The sequence below is a fragment of the Hemitrygon akajei genome, chromosome 18, assembly GCF_048418815.1.
Source record: "Hemitrygon akajei chromosome 18, sHemAka1.3, whole genome shotgun sequence".
NCBI classification, from domain to species: domain Eukaryota; kingdom Metazoa; phylum Chordata; class Chondrichthyes; order Myliobatiformes; family Dasyatidae; genus Hemitrygon; species Hemitrygon akajei.
This window is the reverse complement of record NC_133141.1, coordinates 13,692,506-13,711,417: the sequence shown is the minus strand read 5'-3', so window position 1 is coordinate 13,711,417 and position 18,912 is coordinate 13,692,506. Positions and strand designations below refer to the sequence as shown.

Genomic DNA, 18,912 nt, shown 5'->3' with positions numbered 1-18,912 from the left:
ACAGGGACCATGAGTCTTTAACCAACACTTAAGCATATGCACTAATCAGTAATAATTAGTAGATATTAATCACCATTAGCTTTGTCGAACAAACCCCTCTCTGACTTAATGTTCTGAAATGTGTCTGGTTGTGGTGTTCTCAACACTCATAGAATGAATCTAGGGTTTTCAGTTGTTCACTTACTAAATTTGATGAACCAACAAGGAAATTTTACTGTAAGTAGCAGAAGCCTATTTATTGCAAACCGAATTCATTGAAACGGGTTCCAAATATCAAGGAAAAGATGGTATATGTAAGTGACTAGTGAACATATCAAACCTCTAAAATGTTTTTCAGCCTCTGAAGATTCATGGAGTACAGGTGCATTCAGGTGCAGACCAAAGGCAGGTCATTCTTGACCTGCATATCAGGTAATTGATTCTTTATTCAATTCCACTTTCCTGGTTAAGCGCCAATGGAAAAGATATTTTCATGTAAAGTGTGTGCTGGCCAATCATGTTCATAAATTATTAGACAACTTTTGCTTGAAATACCAATCCAGTGGTCTCACGTTGCTCTCTAAAGTTCCTTTATGCTCCATGGTTGTTTTCTGTAATAATCAGGCCATGAAACATAACCTCATTTTTAAAAGCTTATTCTATGGCTCTGTCATTATTACTGAGGGAGGGAATAGGATAGTCAGGAGAGAGAACCTGTCCAACTCCTCCTCATTTTTCAGCCTTCCCCCATTTTTTTTATCCAATGCCCTAACTTGCTAGCGAGGACCCAACTCATTTTTCTGTTATCCTAATTCCATTTGCAATCACACTACCTTTCAACTGCTGTGGGCACACTGGGTGCAGTGAAGCATAAGTGAAAATTTGTATGGCATTACTTCACTGACACATGATATAATACAATTATCATGTTTCTATAACTCCATATGTAGGAAACAATTCACCTGTGATCTAAATTTATTTATACTTTGGCTAGGTAACCTGTGTTAATTCTGGTTACTTTCATTTACCAATGTTATTGGAATATTAATTGGAAAATTTGCTTGTGGTTTCCCAAAATATTTTTAAAGGTGAGGCTGATGATTAACAGTTTTGGACTGCACTTGCATTGGTGTCAGTTGAGCTTTTTTCTGAGCTCTTTTTAACATAATATGAAACAGTTTACCTGACGAACGGTAATGCTCTTTGAGAGTAGCTGGCCACTAGGTGCCCACTGGAATATCAATTGGTGGAGTTCTGAAACTGCGGGAAGCTTCAGATATGGTTATCTCCATAGGTGGGGAAATCAATGTTGCTTCTAGATTGTACACCAACTCATTAGGGATGGGAAGTTAATTGTCTACCAAGTGACACAGAAGCACCTGGCTATAATATGTGTTGGATGAAATGATAATGAAGATGTGGAACGCATTTGGAGGCTGGGAGAGGGAGAGATGAAGACTTGGGAAGATAAATAATTTCAATCATAATAATTGCCTCTTTGTGATCATTGTTTAACTTCAAGAATAATCTCTTGGTACTGGTAGGAATTAATTGTTAAGCCACTATTGTTCCTGGGTGCTGGTGCAAGGTTCAATTCAAAAGAGATTTTATTTCCTTTGTTTTAGCCACACATGCACTATTGATGTTGTTCATGAAACAACTTCTGCTTTAAACAGTGAAAGTGGGTGTGTACTTCCAAATCTCAAGATCATAGGAATCTATGATGTGAATGATCATGGGATGGTTGGCAGTGTTACTGTCATGAATGGATGTAACCACGTTTAAACCATTAACTGGATAGCCATGTATCTGATGTCGAAAACATCACATAATAATATACTGCAGATACTAGAAATCTGAGTTAAGCCAGAAAATGCTGGAAGTATTCAGCTAGTCAGGCACTTTCTGTGGAGAGAGAAAAACTGTCAGTGTTTCAAAGGAATGATCTTTTTGAACAGTCCTGATGCAAAGTTCATTGATCTGAAACACTAAACCTGATGCAAATGTCACCTGACTTATTGAGCATTTTCTGTAAATTCTGTTTTCTTTGAGGTTTTCCCCTATGTGGGTGGGCAAAAATATTCAATCCATTAAGAAGGCAAAGTAATGCTTATATATTTACTGACCTTCCCAAAGTGTTTGTGGCTAGGGAATATGTAGCACACCAAAAGCAGGAATAGCTGATTCAAAATGGAGGAAACAAACTATGTTGGTTGCTAAGTGACAGTGGTGAAGCACCCAAGAATCTTTGGCTGGTGAGTTGGCACATTAGAGCATTTCTGTAGAGGTGTAGAGACAATGGCACTTTTTAACAAATTTGGCAAGCAAAGACTCTTCAGTTGTGTGTATATTAGAAATAGCCTGAGTATGCATACCACACATTATTGCTTTGCAACATTCTTTACAGTTATTACTTGAGCAAAGTGTTGTGCAAAATTACAATACTTGTTTTCATAAACTCTACACAGAGGGCGCCAAGGTGTCATATTGGTTAGCACGACACTATTACAGGTCTTGGTGTTGGAAATTGGAGTTCAATTCTGGCATCCTTTGTAAGCAACTTTGTACATTCCTTCCCATGTGCGGGTGGGTTTCCTCCGGGTGCACCGGTTTCCTCCCATGGTCCAAAGATGTACCGGTTTGTAGGTTAATTGGTCATTGTAAATTGTCCCGTGATTAGGCTAGGATTAAATCGGTGGGATGCTGAGCTGTGCAGCTCAGTGAGCTGGAAGGGCCTATTCTGTGCTGTACCCCTAAATAAATAACATCTAAAAAATTAGTTCAGTCCCATCTTTAAATATTTGACCATTGTGCATAGAACATAAAACAGTACAGGCCCTTTGGCCTATGATATTGTGCTGACCTTTTAACCTGCTCCAAAATCATTCAAACTTTTACCTCCCACATAACCTTCCATTTTTTCCCTTTCAACCACATGCCTATCGAGGAGTCTCTTGAATGTCTTTAATGTCTCTGCCTCTACCACCACACCTCTCAGCATGTTTCATCCCGCTTCCTCCCCCACCCCCATACTTCTCCAAACACTGTAGAATTACGCCCTCTGGTATTTCTGCCCTGGGAAAAGGTCTCCAGCTATCCACTCTCTCCATGCCTCTTACCATCTTATACACCTCTGTCAAGCCACCTTTCGACCTCCTTCACTCCAGAGAGAAAAGCCCTAACTTGCTCTCTAATCCATGTAGCATCTTGGTAAATCTGCTCTGCACCCTCTCTAAAGGTTCCTGTAATGAGTTGACTAGAACTGAGCACGATACTCCAAGTGTGGTCTAGCCAGAGTTTTATAGAGATGCAACGTTACCTCATGGCTATTGAACTCAATCCCCCCCAACTAATGAAGGCCAACACACCATACGCCTTCTTAACAACCTTACCAACTTGTGTGGCAGCTTTGAGGGTTCTATGGACGTGGACCCCAAGATGCCTCTGTTCCTCCACTCTGCTAAGAACCCTGCCACTAACCTTGCACCCTAACTTCATTCGGCCTTCCAAAGTGTATCACTTCACACTTTTCCAGGTTGAACTCCATCTGCTAGCTCACAGCCCATCACTACATCCTGTCAATGCCCCCTTGTAACCTACAACAACTCTCCACACTATCCATAACTGTCACAGCCACGGATTCGGCAGTGCAGTAGATATGGTAATTGTGCTTGTGAATTTGCATGTGTCAGCTAATTATTATTTAATCGTGATAGTATTTAGAAACATAGAAAACCTACAGCACAATACAGGCCCTTCAGCCCACAAAGTTGTGCCAAACATGTCCCTACCTTAGAGATTACTAGGCTTACCCATAGCCCTCTAGGTTTTCTAAGCTCCATGTACCTGTCCAAAAGTCTCTTAAAAGACTTTATTGTATCCGCCTCCTCCACCATTGCCGGCAGCCTATTCCACACACTCACCACTCTCTGCGCAGAAAAAACTTACCCCTGATATCTCCTCTGTACCTACTCCCCAGTACCTTAAACATGTGTCCTCTTGTGGCAACCATTTCAGTCCTGGGAAAAAGCCTCTGACTATCCACACGATCAATACCTCTCATCATCTTATACACCTCTCATCCTCCACCGCTCCCAAGGAGAAAAGGCCGAGTTCTTACCATTAATACTATATTCTGTCATCATATTTGACCTACCAAAATGAACCACCTCACACTTATCTGGGTTAAACTCCATCTGCCACTTCTCAGCCCAGTTTTGCATCCTATCGATGTCCTTCTGTAACCCCTGACAGCCCTCCACACTATCCACAACACCTCCAACCTTTGTGTCATCAGCAAATTTCTAATCATATTTAACTCCATACTTGTCATAGTGCTTGTCAAGACTTGGACAGAGTTCAGCAATGGTTCGTTACCTGTTTGCTTGTCTCCTACCTGACCAATGAATCTCACGGCCAAGGTCAGTTGCTCTCTCTCTCTGCTAGGTCCATCTTTGTGTGGTCGAGACTTGCTGTTACCAGGTTTGTATATGGCCCAAGTGCGGAGTGAGAGACACTGAAGCAGGTCGATAGTTCACAGACTTTAATGTGAACAGTGTTACAGAGAAAATAAACAATAAATGCTAGGCCAAACAGGGCCGTTAACTAAAACTCTCAAAAGGGAAACGAAGCCTACACTGTGGCTGAAAAGAATATCTAAATATCAAATGAATACCACTGGTCTTCCGAATCAGTCCAATTTCTCAGGGAAGGCCAAAGGCAAACAGGCAGCAAAGCGTTGCTGTGCTCTGTCCAAGTCTCAGCAAGCACTACGATGACAAGTGTGGAGTTAAATACTGTCACAATTAGATAATAATTAGCTGACATGTGCAAGTTAACAAGTGTAATTGCCGTATCTACTGCGCTGCTGAATCTGTGGTTGTGACAACACCACCACCAATCTTCATACCAGCATGTAACAAGACTTACCTATACTAATTGTGGTTACTTGCTAAAGCTAGGCTGGGTTGGCCTTGTTGCACAACTGTCATTATGTGATCCCTCAGTGTACACTAAACTCATAGAGGGGGCTTTTGCTTTCCACTGTGATCCTTGTATTTAGTGGCACATACTCACTCCAAGATTAAATAACAGAAAGCAGCTCAGAACCCTACAATCCTTTAGTGTATGCATTAGCTTAAGCTGAAATTGCCACATGACTTAGTGGGGAACTGAGGAAGAACCAGTTCCACTGATCTGAGCATTCTCATTGCTGACCTTTCTCATGCACTGGAGAGATAATACTAGATAGCAGTATTTGGCTCTTCAATGATGGGAAAGGAGATGCAATTGTCTGTGCTAATTAGTGTATCATTTAATTGTTTCTCCATGTAAACAACAGCATTAACCTGGAAGACACTAGCAGTGGAGATGTTAAGGATCTTGGTGCCTGCTACGAATTGGGCCTTGCTGTTGTTACACATCAGTTGAAAACCAGGAGAAATTTTGTACTGACTTGGTGACTGCAGATACAACACAGACAAAATGCTGGAGGAACTCAGCAGGTCAGGCAGCGTCTATGGAAAAGAATAAACAGTTGATGTTTCAGGCTGAGACCCTTACTCAGGACTAGAAAGGAAGAGAGAAGATGTCAGAATAAAAAGATGGGGGGGGGCGTGAAGGGGACTAGCTAGAATGCAATGGGTGAAGCCAGGTCGGTTGGAAAGATAAAGGGCTGGAGAAAAAGGAATCTGATAGAAGAGGAGAGTGGACCATTGAGAGGTGATAGGCAGGTGAGGAGAAGAGATGTGAGACCAGTGTGGGGAATAGAAGAGAAAAAAGACAAAAAAAAACTGAAAGGAGAAATTGATGTACCTGCCATCAAGTTGGAGCACCTGATACAATAAATGACCCCAACAGATTTGCAAGTGAAGAGTTGCCTCAGCTGGAAGGACTATTTGGGGCCCTGAATGGTGGTTTGGGAGGAGGTGAATGGACAGGTGTAGCACTTCTGCTTGCAGAGATAAGTGCCAGGAGGGAGATTAGTGTTGAGGGACAAGTGGACAAGGGAATCATGGAGGCAGTGATCCCTTCAGAGAGTTGGGGAGAGATAAAGGTGTGTTTGGTGGTAGGGTCCTGTTGAAGATGGTGGAGGTTGCGGAGAATGATGTATTGGATGTGGAGGCTCATGGGGTGGTAGGTGAGGACCAGAGTAACTCTATCCCTGTTAAGGCAGTGGGAAGATGGGGTGAGCATGGATGTCCAGGAAATAAAGGAGATTCAGGTGAGGGCAGCATCAATGGAGGAGGAAGGGAAACCCTGTTCTTTGAAGGAGGATATCTCTGATGTCCTGGAAAGGAAAGCCTCATCCTGGGATCAGATGTGGCAGAGCTGAAGGAACTGAGAAAAAAGAATGGCATTTTTACAGGAGACAGTGGGAAGAGGTATAGTCGAGATTACTGTGGCAATCAATAGGTTTATTAAAAAATGTTGGTAGACAGTTTGTCTCCAGAGATGTAGAGAAAGATTGAGAAAGGGGAGAGAGGTGTCAGAAATGGACTAAGTGAATTTAAGGACAGAGTGGAAGTTGGAGGCCAAATTAATGAAATTGATGAGCTCAGCATGGGTGCATGAAGCAGCACCAATGCAGTCATCAATGTAGGTACAGTTAGGCTTGGCAGTTTGTAGCTGGGTGTGCCACTGTTTGCAGATATGGTTAATGATACACTAGTTCTCAACAATGCATCTTTTTTCACTTTAACCATAAAATATAGTATCCGAATAAATCTCCATCAATAACTGCAACCTTCACTTGGCAACTTGTAGCTTGAACCTAAATGGCTTGTATCAGTGGACTGCACCAAAAAGATATAATAAAATACTGCAACAAAAGCATCCAAAGTCTGTTTTATACCTCTACCTTATCTTGATCCTGTGCAAAATAGGCTTTACAGTGAGGGTGGTACTGAGGTTGGAACACTGCTTCAGTGCAAAAACCATGAAGTTGCACACTTGTTCATTTGACTATTTTGATATTCATCGGAAGTATCACCAGGCTAGTGCAAGAGGTGTGCAAGCACACAAGTGGCTGGCGCAAAATCTTGCCAAAGGAGCTAAGTTGAAACTTGCGAAAGGCCAGATTACTTCTAACATAGAAGCTTGCTATGGATCACAAAATCCTCCTATTTCTGAACCTCTTTAGACTAATCTGCAGCTTTATTCAACTTCCTAGTTTTATTTCATAGTGGGAGGTTCAATAATACTTTTCTGCGCAATGTTCTGAGCAGCAGCAGCAATTCACTATATGCCACTGGGTGCAAGGTCAGTTTTTAAAAAAAAAGTCACATTTCTCCCCAAAGCAACAGGCACTCCTTTTGTCACTTCTACAATGTTGCATGGAAACCACTGTAGAGGTACAAGAAGAAAGCTAGGATTGCTTAGACAGAGCATGGAAATGAACAGCTAAATGGACTTCTGTGTTATACACTTCAGATGTAGATATGAACTGTGGCTTCGTATATGAACCAGGATTGCAAGTGTAGCTATGTCCACAGTACTGGGAATGGGCTGCACTAAATATTACAATTTGAGGACCAATTCTAATTCACCTCTGCTCTTTGGGTTTAGAAAACCCTAACTAACTGGCCGCCAGCAGCAAAATCTAGCCAGTCAAAAGCATTTAACTTTACTTCTGTGAAATGTACACTGACTGGAAGGAGCAGCTCTGACTGCTCATTTTGGTGTTGGAAATCAGAATATCCTGAAAGAGAAGATGATAGAAAAATGGGTACAAAGCACTTCTGGAAATGCAGCAGCACAAGATGCCTGGACTCCACAAATGTACAATAAAAGGGTGACCTATTCTTTACTCCAGGGACAACTGACACTGTCGGTGAGATAAAGTTTAGAGAGACAGTGCCAGTGCTCTGCAAGTATTTTTTTAGTTTGTCTGGTAAATGCCTCTTCCATGATAGCTTGGAAGAATTAATGAAGAGGTGAACCAGGCAGTAACAGAATGATTCGTCCCAACATGCTGTATGTTCCAGGCTAATGTAGAGACTTCGTCAGTTGATTATGCTCCGTACCCACACATGCTGCCTGATCTGTGTATTTTTTAGTGCTTTCTGTTTTTATTGCAGTGGACAACTGGACAAATAATCAGCTCATCTGAGATACTTCAGTAGAAGTGGCAGATGGAGAAAGGGCTTCCCAGTTGGTGCCTTCTCTTCATGAGGCAGACTTGCTCATCCAGACCTGCTCCTATCACTGCACCAACTTACCATTTGAAATAGTGTGCTAAAAAAGGAATAATTGTACATCAGGAAAAACATTTTCAAAATGCTCAAAGTACTCGTAGGAGTGAAAGATGGGTTTTGAAAATCCAAACTAAGCTACAGATTTAAGGCTTGTTGGGGTGCCCCAGCGACATACAGTGACTATTGAAGTACAGGGCTTCTTCCATATTGCAGAATTTCTCCCAGGTTTGATGTATGTATTTCAACATGTTGTGTGGTCTGTCACACAAGTAACATGGAGAAGTAAATGAATAAATGTTTTTTTTTTATGTAACCAGGTTTAGAGAGTTTTTATTTAAATAGATTGAACTTGTGCAAATGCTTTTATGTGAAATTAGTTTCTTGCTTTTTCTGATACAGTCTCCCAACACTATCACTGTCTTACTATTTGAGATTGCTATGGTCTCTATTGGTGCTGCTTGATATTAAGGCATTGCTGGTTGTGACTTAGCCAAGACTTCCTTCAAGTAAATCGGCTGGTGGTTTTGGCCTTGAGTTACCAGCTACTCTTTGATATGACTGTGAACACATAGACAAATTCATGATCACATGTCACCCTCACTTCTCTAGCTGACAACTCCAGATTGATATTTAAATTGGCCTTTAAATAAACCAAAAACACCAGTTTGCCAATACACTATGCATGCTGAGATTCTCTAAAATGGGGTTTCCTCTGTTGTCTTTCCTCTGTAGTTACATTGGTGACTGTGAAATCAATGTTGAAGTAAAGAAGTATTTCTGCAAAGCTGGAGTGAATGGTATCCAGGTAGGTCATTTGATGGGAAAGAGCAAGCTCAGTTGCCTTTGTAAATCTGTACCCACTAAGTTAGAGCATCCTTGTTGCAAATAACACTTGAAACAGATTATGATTCCATTTTAAAATGCCATACTCAATGCCACAGCAGACAAATGCACTGTCATGTGTGAATCTGAAAGGTTCCATGTTCACACCTTAGTATCTGTTCTGGTCACTGATGACAACTGGCATAGTAGTGATAGTACTGGATCACATGTCTAAGTGCTCAGGTCAGACAGAGGCAAAATGGGTTGAAGTCCCTATCTGGAATTTTTTGATGGAAAGTATATGGATATGGTGTTGAATCAGATTTACTAGTAATGGGTTCCAGTAGATGGGAAGCACTATAGCTTAAGGCCTTGCAATGGTACCTCTTAGATTTTACTAACATGACAAGATTAAACTATGAAAATCACTATTACAATTTCACCTGTGGATAATATCAGCATCTGGAGGTTTGGAGATATTACTGAATGTTTTGACAGTTCAAGAGCTGGTAGTTAAAATGGTTTAACTGACAAGGACATAATAAACTCTTAATTTTTGGCTGTTGACTGTTACATTACTATTAGCTGAAGCAACTTCAAACTGCTCCTGGATCGAACCTTTCCTAAGCATTGGTGTATCTAGGTAGGTTGATCGGTCAGCACCTAGATTCTTTACTTTTCCAGCTAAAAGAAAAATGAGGAAGGTCTGTATAAAACATAGAAAATCAATTTATGAAATAAAACTGAGTTTTGCGCTATTTCACAGCGGATATTTTCTTTAAAATAAAACAAATTGAAGCTATTTTTTCATCTCAAGAAATGTTTCATGTTGATGACCATACACAGCACTACATGAACGGCTAAGAGTAGGGCACTAATTTGTCTGTTTGTGGGTATGGACAAGGAAACTCAGACCTACACTGGAGCAAGCACCAGCAAGCCCTGCACAGGGATATTAGGTGCAAATATGTTTGTGCCTCATTTAAAAAAAAACATTTGCTAATTATACAGATAGTGTCTAATACTGTGACACTGTAATTTCCTTTGGGATCAATAAAGTATCTATCTAATGAAATTATGGCAAGAGCAAAATGCACTGTCTGCAGTCTGCCACCAGCAGGCAACGCGCAGCCAATCTGCACAAACAGGCAATCTGCAGCCATCCAGATGCATCAGCGGCCAATTTGCAGTAGCAGCCAATTTGCAACCAACCCTCCTATAAAGCAAGCATCATCTGGATTGCAGGAGTAAGTGGATGAGACAGTATGGTGTCAGCCACTGTGACAAAATGGCTGGTTTTACACCAGGTTATGAGAATATTGGACTCAGAATTAGGTCAATGATAGGGCAAAGAAACAAGCTACAGAAATAGAAAAAGCCACGGAGTTGAGGTAACAGAATTGGGAATGAGGGGAACAGATGGGTACAGTTGACTTCATCTATGGTCCTTATATAAGTATTGAAGTGTGGCTTCAGAAGGAGAATCAGTGGTATTAAAGCATAATCTTGCTACAATGGCTGCTATTATATTAGCCACCTGTTCAACGCAGCTGTTCCATAAGAGGCAGGCTTGGGGAACAAACTGCTGGCCAATTTCAGTATTCTTGGCCATGATTCTGCACCGTCAGCGATAGATTTCTTCTGTGGCAGCTCAGAGCCATTGATTCTTTCAGTTACTGACTTTTGTCTATCTTCCCCACAGCTCCATGGAATGCTTCGAGTGATTCTTGAGCCCTTAATCGGAGACATGCCATTGGTGGGAGCAGTGACCCTGTTCTTCATCCGACGCCCAGTAAGGAAATTGTTGTAGAAGGAAAGAAACAGCTACTGTAACAGAAGAGGAGGGATTAGCAAAAATTGATTTGAGATTGATCCTGCAAATGATTTTGGGCTCTTCTCTACAGGAGTGTTGAGTCATATTTAATGCCTTCAGCCAGAACCCAACAGGATGTGTTATAACTTCTTTTATTGAATTGCTTAATAAAACCATTTGAGCTACTGACTTTTGTCAGTGTGTGTCATATTTTTCAGGTTTTCCTTGAAACTTCCTAGATGATAGTAGTGTTGGTATTAGAGCTGTGTTATTGTTGAGTTGCTATTGCTTGTGATCTGTCTTTGACCTTTGCTTCTTGACTGCAGGGAGAAATTCATTGGTTTATCAGTTTAACTGATAGAGCAGTACTTGTTTTTTTTAAAATGAGAGATGTAGATCAAAATAAACCACGTTTTAAACCAAAATGAATATGACTTGATGAGCCTATACAAATTTGATTGGCATGTTAGTTTTAGAGTTACAGGTCTGACACTGAGAGCAGAATGTCTTAGTTGTGAAATTGATACCTCTAATGTCTTAAATTAAAGCTGATATTCTGAAAGTGATTGAGAAACTTGGTGTCCTTTCAGGTGCTGGAGATTAACTGGACAGGTCTTACCAACCTGCTGGATATTCCAGGGCTGAGGTAATGATTTTTATAGGACCCAAATGAAAAACAAAGCCAAAGTATTTGTAAGATTTCTTTTCCAAGAACATTATGAAACTATTTTAAGTTCTAGAAGTTTATCAGCTTCTTAGAATGAACAATATGTACTGTAACTGAGCAAGATCAATGTATGTTGAAAAATGTTAACTAATAATACAATTTCACAAATATACAAGATTTTGAATTGAATGATTTAACGAGGACATATTTGTTTTGGAAAAGGAGAGATGAGATCTGTTTGGGGAATACGGTAAATAAATATTTCTCATATTTTCTTCTGGCACTGAGGAGGCCATCTGGTCCATTGATCTATGCCAGCTCTTGAAGCAATAATACTAAAGTACTTTATTGATCCCGAATGGGAAATTCTTTCGTTACAGCAGCAAGTTAAAAACACATTTAGTGTGCAGACTTAACTAATAATAAAGCACAGAATAATAATATACACAATAATTTATCAATGTGCCATTAATCCCATCCTCCCATTTACTTCTGTATAAACTATTATTCCCCCATGTTACCATCAATTAACCCACCACCCACCCATCTTTAGCATGTAGGAGGAAACTAGAGCACTGGCAAGAAGCCCACACGGTCACAAGGAGAACGTGCAAACTCCACACAGATAGCTCTGGAGGTCGGGATTGAACATGGTCTTTGAAGCTGTGAAGCAGCTGCACCACTGTCCAGAAAACAATGTGTCTGAAAACATTTCCAGGGAGTATCTAAAACACTTGATGAACCATAATTACTATTCATGAACCTGATCTCTAGTTAAATTCACCTCTGAGTAACTAAGCATTATATTGTAGATCAGCCTGCTTTAAAATTAACAGTGCCCCTTTAGTTTTGTATTTTTGTAGTGAAACCCCCAAAGACTGTTTTGTTTTTCTCTCTTTATCTCCCATTCTCTTCCCTATTACTCCATAAACCTTCGTCCTGACGAAGGGTCTTGGCCCGAAACATTGACTGCTCATTTCCACGGATGCTGCCCAACCTGCTGAGTTCCTCCAGCTTGTTGTACATGTTGCTTTGACCACAGCATCTGCAGTGTACTTTGTGTTTACTCCATAAACCTTGCTGCCTCTTTTTTTTCCACTTGAACAGTTCAAAGTCTGACACCATACTTATGGACACCATTGCCTCTTTCTTGGTGTTGCCAAACCGGATTACCTGCCCTCTTGTTCCAGATTTGCACGTGGCTGAACTCCGTTCTCCTTTGCCTCGGGTATGTATCATGACATCAAATCATGACTAACAAAGTCATTTTCTGTAAAGTAATTACTCCAAAATCTGTTGGTGCATTTTTAGTGGTGTGTTTGCCATGAAATCACCTGTTCAGACACTGTTGAGATCAACAATATATTAAGGCACTTAGTAATAATATCATGTTGGCTAATTAGAGGCATGGAAGTAGTTTGAACCTTTTACAGTTATAAAACAAGGGTGGAGTTTCATTTTACTACCTGAGCAGTGAAGCATTTCAAGGATCAACTTCATTTGCCATATATATTTACATGTATTAAGAATTTGCTGTAGTGTGTTGGTCAGGGCGCGGCATGCAACAAAAAACAACAACATTCAACAATTATAAAGAATTATAATTTATCTTGTATATAAAGCTAATAAAGTTGGTGGTTAAAAATGGTTATGGAATAAAATTTACTTAAATAAACAAATACAGTGGATTCAAGTTAATTGGGGACACATCAGAACCATTTCTTTTTGGCCCAGTTAAGCAGCTGCCCCAATTAGTGGAAGTTTCATGGAAATAGCTTGAAAAGGTATAAAAAAGACAAACCAAGTAACAAATTATGACTTTAAATGAAAAACAGAACAAATCAGAACACTAACAATACTACTGTAGTATTATAAAACTATATTAGTTCCTAATACTTTATTGACAGAGGAATATATCCGTGGCACATTCTTTTGACTGTAAATGAACAAAATGAGTGCAGACACCTAGTACAGATAATGGACTGCCTTCATCCAATGCTGTTGACAATTGTATCCTTCAAATCTTCATTTTCATTATATCATTCAAGATGATTGTCGATACCTTCAAATTTTTGCATTTTCTAACTTATTGAAGTTGTGAGATCATTTCATTTTCACTCTCAACCATTTCTGGCATCTCCAAGCCTGAATGCTTGAAGCCACAATGAGCAAAACTGTTTTAAATTGTTTTACTGCTTATTTCCCGCCAACTATAAGTGACAAAAATCACTGCTTTTTGAACATAAACACACACAACTGATGCTATTTTTAAAACTGTTTGTTCGAAGCACGGTGTTGCGCCTAACAAGCGCACAAGTGTGGGCGACTGATGCTTGTTAGAAACTATTTGGCAACAGTCTCCTTCTCCAATTAAGCAGCATGGTGTCCCAAATAAACAAAGGGAATCCCGGGTATTTTCTAGATTAGCTTTGTTCTTTAAGAGTTGTCCCAAATAAATGGTTGCCCTGATTAACTGATGTGCCAATTAACTGGAATCCACTGTGCCAGTATATATTTATAATGCAAGCAGCATTATAAAAAGTGGTTTTAAGTGTTTACAGTGCAGTGGTGGGGTAATAGATAGAGGGGGGTGGGGGGAGGGGTGCTGGTTGATAAGATTAACTGTTTGTGGGAAGAAACTTTCAAGATTGCATGAAGATATTGTTCTAATGGCCCTAAACATTTTCCAGAAGGGAGCTTTTCAAAAAGGCAGTTTGCAAGATAGGCATTGTCAGCAGTGATTTTTCCTGCTCACTTCTTTGTCCTGGACATATGCAAGTCCTGTAGTGATGGTAGACTGCAGCCAATAACCTTTTCTGCTGACCTGACAGTTCACTGTAGTTTTTTGTGTGTTGTGAGAGGAATGCTGCACCAAACCAGACAGTAATGGCTGATGTGAAGATGCTCTCTATGATGGCAGTGTAGAATTGTACTGGCATGTTCTGGGGAAGATGGAATTTTGCCAACTGCTGCAGGAAGTACATTATCTGCCGTGCCTTTTGTTTTATGAAGGAGATATGGTTCTCCCGTGAGGACCTGCAAAATAATGATGCTGAGGAATCTGAATGTTGAAACAGTGCTAACTGTAGAGTTGTCGATGATGAGTTGGTGCAGAGGAGACACATTTCTCCTGATGTTGTTATACATCTCCATGATTTTGAGAGCATTTAGTTCCAAGATGTTGTGATTACACCAGGATATTAACTTGTTTACTTCCTTCCTGGTGGTACTTGGTTTCATTCCACCCCCCCCCCCCCCCCCCCCAGGTGATTGGTCCTATGACACAGTAGTGTTGTCTGCAAACTTTATCAGCTTAACAGATTTACTGAAGATGCAGTCATTGGTGTATTGAGAAAATAGGAGAGGGGAAAGGACACACTCCTGTGGCACTCCAGTGCTGACTGAGTGGGATGTGGAGGTATGCTTGCCTAGGCCTGCGTATTGCCTACTGTCAGAGAGGAAGTTTGTGATCCACCTCCACATGGGACCTGGTACATTAAGTTTGGCGAGTTTCTCTTGCAGAAGCTCAGGGTATTGAAGGCTGAACTGAAATCAACAAAGAGAATCCTAACATGTGTACCAGAGGAACTGATGTGTATGATGTCCAGACTGATATTAACAGCATCATCTAGTGATCTGTTGGTTCTGTAGGTGGACTGCAGCAGATCTAGAAAGTTTTGAGTTCAGGATTTGAGAAATGACATCATCAGCTTTCAAAAGTCTTCATTTTGACTGATGTGAGTGCAACTGGCCTGTAGTCATTGAGTCCAGTGATCTTTGATTTTGTGGAGACTGGAATGGTAACAGATTTTTTGAAACATGCTGAAACAGTGCATAGTTTGAGAGACTGATTGAAAATGTCACCAAAAATGAGACAGCTGATTAATGCAGTGTTTGTGGATGGCAGGGGAGACAGAGTTAGGGCAAGCAGCCTTCTTGATATTTTGCTTCCTTACCACCTCTCTTCCGTGACAACTAAGGGTGTGGGATATTTGGTGGTGATCTGGCTGAATGGGCAAAAGAGGGGGATCTTTGAATGGAGGGTAACTGTGAGGTCAAACAGCTGTAATCTGTCAAAGTGATCTTGAAGTGTGATCTGAGTCAAATTTCAGATGGTAGAACAAGTTCATCTTTGTTGTGTTGATTTCAATGGGATGAAAGCTACTCCCATGAAAGGTGACCAATCCACTCTTCCACCTTACTGTCTAGGCAATGATGATAGGATTCCTCCTCCTTTATTTTGCTTTTTAATTGGCCTTATTTAATAGAAGGAATGTTCCAATGTATATGAATGTCAGGAACCTGAAGTGTAAACAAATTATCCAGAAATTAATGCCAGGTTACTGGTGCCACAACTAGAAATGGAGAAATCCCAGCACTGTTGCATTGTTTTTGAACTGAATTATTTAATATAGTTGACACCAGGTGCAAGGTCTAACTAGCTGCCTGTACTCAGTTAATCAGCATGCCAGATACAGTACAGTAATCCAGTAGTTTGGAAAGAGGGATTTGAATTTATGTTTTTAATTTTAGGGAATAGTGCGGATCCACCTAATTGAAGCAGCATGCCTGGAGTCAAAAGATACGTATGTCAAAGGACTCATCAAAGGAAAATCTGATCCATATGCAATTGTACGAGTGGGCACACAGACATTCATGAGCAAGACCGTTAGTGAGTCTGTGAATCCCAAGTGGAATGAAATGTATGAGGTGGGTGAATTTCATTGTGGTTTCATCCTCTTTAACAGTACAATTCCTGCACTTCTCAGGGCCTGGTAGGGCAGTTCTGTCACATAATGAAGCTAGGATCAAGATCAGAACTCAATGCCAGAATTCCCAACTGGCACCAAATTATCAGATAAATATTCACCATTCCTAGAACTTTCTAGTGAGGCATCACAACAATTCCTGGCTCCTGCCTGGTCAGGTGGGAACCTTTAGGTATGCCAGAAATGCCATTGTATATATGCTGTTGAGTTTATCACACAAGTATCTCAGCAGCCAATCTGTAGGCAGCCACCAGATATTCTAATAGATTTGGAAGATGAATACTTGTAAACAAGAAATTCTGCAGATACTGAAAATCCAGAGATGCTGCCTGACCTGCTGAGTTCCTCCAGCATTTTGGGTGAATACATCTCATACCTTAAGTGCGAAAGTTCTATTTTTCAAATAAATACAAAATCTTTTCCTAGCAGCCATTAGAACATAGAACCATTACATCACAGCACAGTACAGGCCTTTCAGCTCACAATGATGCGCCACCTTTTAGCCTTCTCTAAGATCAATCTAACCCTTCCCTCCTATATAGCCCCTTTTTTCTATCAACTATGTGCCTATCTAAGAGTTTCTTAAATACCCTTAATGTGTCTGCCTCTACCAACACCCTGGTAGCATGCTCCACACTCTAAACCATACTCTGTTTAAAGAACTTACCTCTGGACCTTCTTCCAATCACATTGAAATTATGCCTGCTGGTGTTAGCCATTTCCGGCCTGGAAAATTGTTTCTGGCTATCCACTTGATCTGCAGTACGCCTCCATCAAGTTAACTGTCGTCCTAGCTTGCTCAACCTATCCTCATAAGACATGCTCTCTAATCCAGGCAGCATCCTGGTAAATCTCCTCTGCATTTCTCTAAAACTTCTGCATCCTTCCTATAATGAAGTGACCAGAACCGAACACAATATTCTAAGTGTGGTCTGAGTAGTTTTATAGAGCTGCAACATTACCTTATGACTCTTGAATACAATACTCCGAGTAATTGAAGGCCAACACACTAGTACTGTCCAAAAGTCTTAGGCACATGTATATAGCTAGGGTGCTTAAGACTTTTGCACAGTGCTGTTGTAATTTTATGTATTGCACTGTACCACTGCCGCAGACAAAAAAAAATTCATGAAGTATGTGACTGATAATGAACCGGATTCTGATGTGGGCCTCTTGTGGACTGAGAAAGGGAGAGGGGAGAGAGTGGGAAGCACCAGAAAGACATTCTGTCATGATCAATATTGATTCTTATCTTTGGAATTATCTCTGACTCATCTTTGGAATCAGATGACTTTGCCTGGTGCCTCAGGTTTGGGTGTGTCTGTACCCATTCCATCCCCTGTCCTGGCATTTCTTAACTGCCACCTGCCCCACAATCCTCCCGCAGTGTTCCACCCTCGACATTCCGAACATCCTTTGCTCTCACCAGTATTTTGCCCACTACTGAAGTAAGACTCATATAGGTCCCAGGATTATTCCTACTCCCGTTTCTGAACAAAAGAACAGCATTTGCCACCCTCCAGTCTTCTGGTACTACTCCTGTGGCCAGTGAGGGTGCAAAGATCATCTCCAAATGCACAGCCATCTCTTCCCTTGCTTCCTGAAGTTAACCTGGGGTATGTTAATTCTAATGTTTTTCAAAATTCCAGCACTTTTTTCTAACATTGACATGTTCTAGCATATGCGCTGTCGTACGCTGGCCTCACAAACGTCAATGTCCCTCTCACTGGTGAATACTGAAGCAAAGTATTCATTAAGGACCTTCCGTACTTCCTCTGACTCCAGGCACACATTTCCCCTTCCATCCCTAATCGATCCTACCCTCACTCTAGTCATCCTCCTGTTCTTAACATACAATTGTACATGTAGAATGCCTTGGGGTTTTCTTTAATCCTACTCACCAAGACCTTCTTGTGCCCTCTTCTAGCTCTCCTAAATCCATCCTTCAGCTCCTTCCTGGCAACCTGTTATATCCCAAGAGCTCTGGTCCTTGCTTCCTGAACCTTAAGTATGCTTTTTCCTTCCTCTTGACTAAATGTTCCCCATTTCTTGTCAACTACCATCCTCAATGGGAACCCCATGGAAGTGCTCCCTAATAACCTCCACATTTCCATTGTTGCTTACCCTGCGTACATCCATTCCCAATTTACACTCCCAAGTCCCTGCCTAATACCATTATAATTTATCCTCCCCCAATTAAATACTTCCCCATACCGTCTGCTCCTATTCCTCTTTAAGGCTATGGTAAAGGTCAGGGAGTTGTGGTCACTGTCACCAAATTGCTGACCTACAGAGCGATCTGTCACCTGACCAGGTTCATTGAGTATGAGGATGTACCCCAAGCATCATGAACACTAGTGCTTTGCTAATCAGCAATATGTATACAAGATTCCCCCAGTACTGTATAGCATTTAGTTTTCCTCTTGCACTAGTAGTCAATAAAATAGCAGTGTCCACTATCAAATACAAAATTAACAAAACCTGTATTTTCTCAGTCACATGGTTGAATGAGCACCTTGCTTTCCAACTCAAGATGTCAGCAATATGGAAGAAATATGTTCAGCTTTAGATACAAAAGGATACATTTATTTTATTTTCTCATTTTAATGAACTTTTATAACTATACCACATGAAAAATCATTCATATATTTTCAAATTCTTTCAGAT

General features: G+C 40.7%; 1 protein-coding gene across 2 annotated transcripts in view; it reads left to right on the top strand.

The window, feature by feature from the left end:
• esyt1a (extended synaptotagmin-like protein 1a) overlaps window positions 1-18,912 on the top strand; it is a 139,005-nt gene that overhangs the window by 75,660 nt on the left and 44,433 nt on the right. The window contains exons 4-9 of one of the 2 annotated variants that reach the window (XM_073070877.1): window positions 338-411; window positions 8,907-8,979; window positions 10,699-10,788; window positions 11,400-11,455; window positions 12,584-12,704; window positions 16,010-16,186. In XM_073070877.1, coding sequence (XP_072926978.1) covers window positions 338-411; window positions 8,907-8,979; window positions 10,699-10,788; window positions 11,400-11,455; window positions 12,584-12,704; window positions 16,010-16,186 — 591 coding nt within the window. The remainder of the gene's footprint in view (window positions 1-337; window positions 412-8,906; window positions 8,980-10,698; window positions 10,789-11,399; window positions 11,456-12,583; window positions 12,705-16,009; window positions 16,187-18,912) is intronic. The other variant, XM_073070878.1, reaches the window with a different exon arrangement.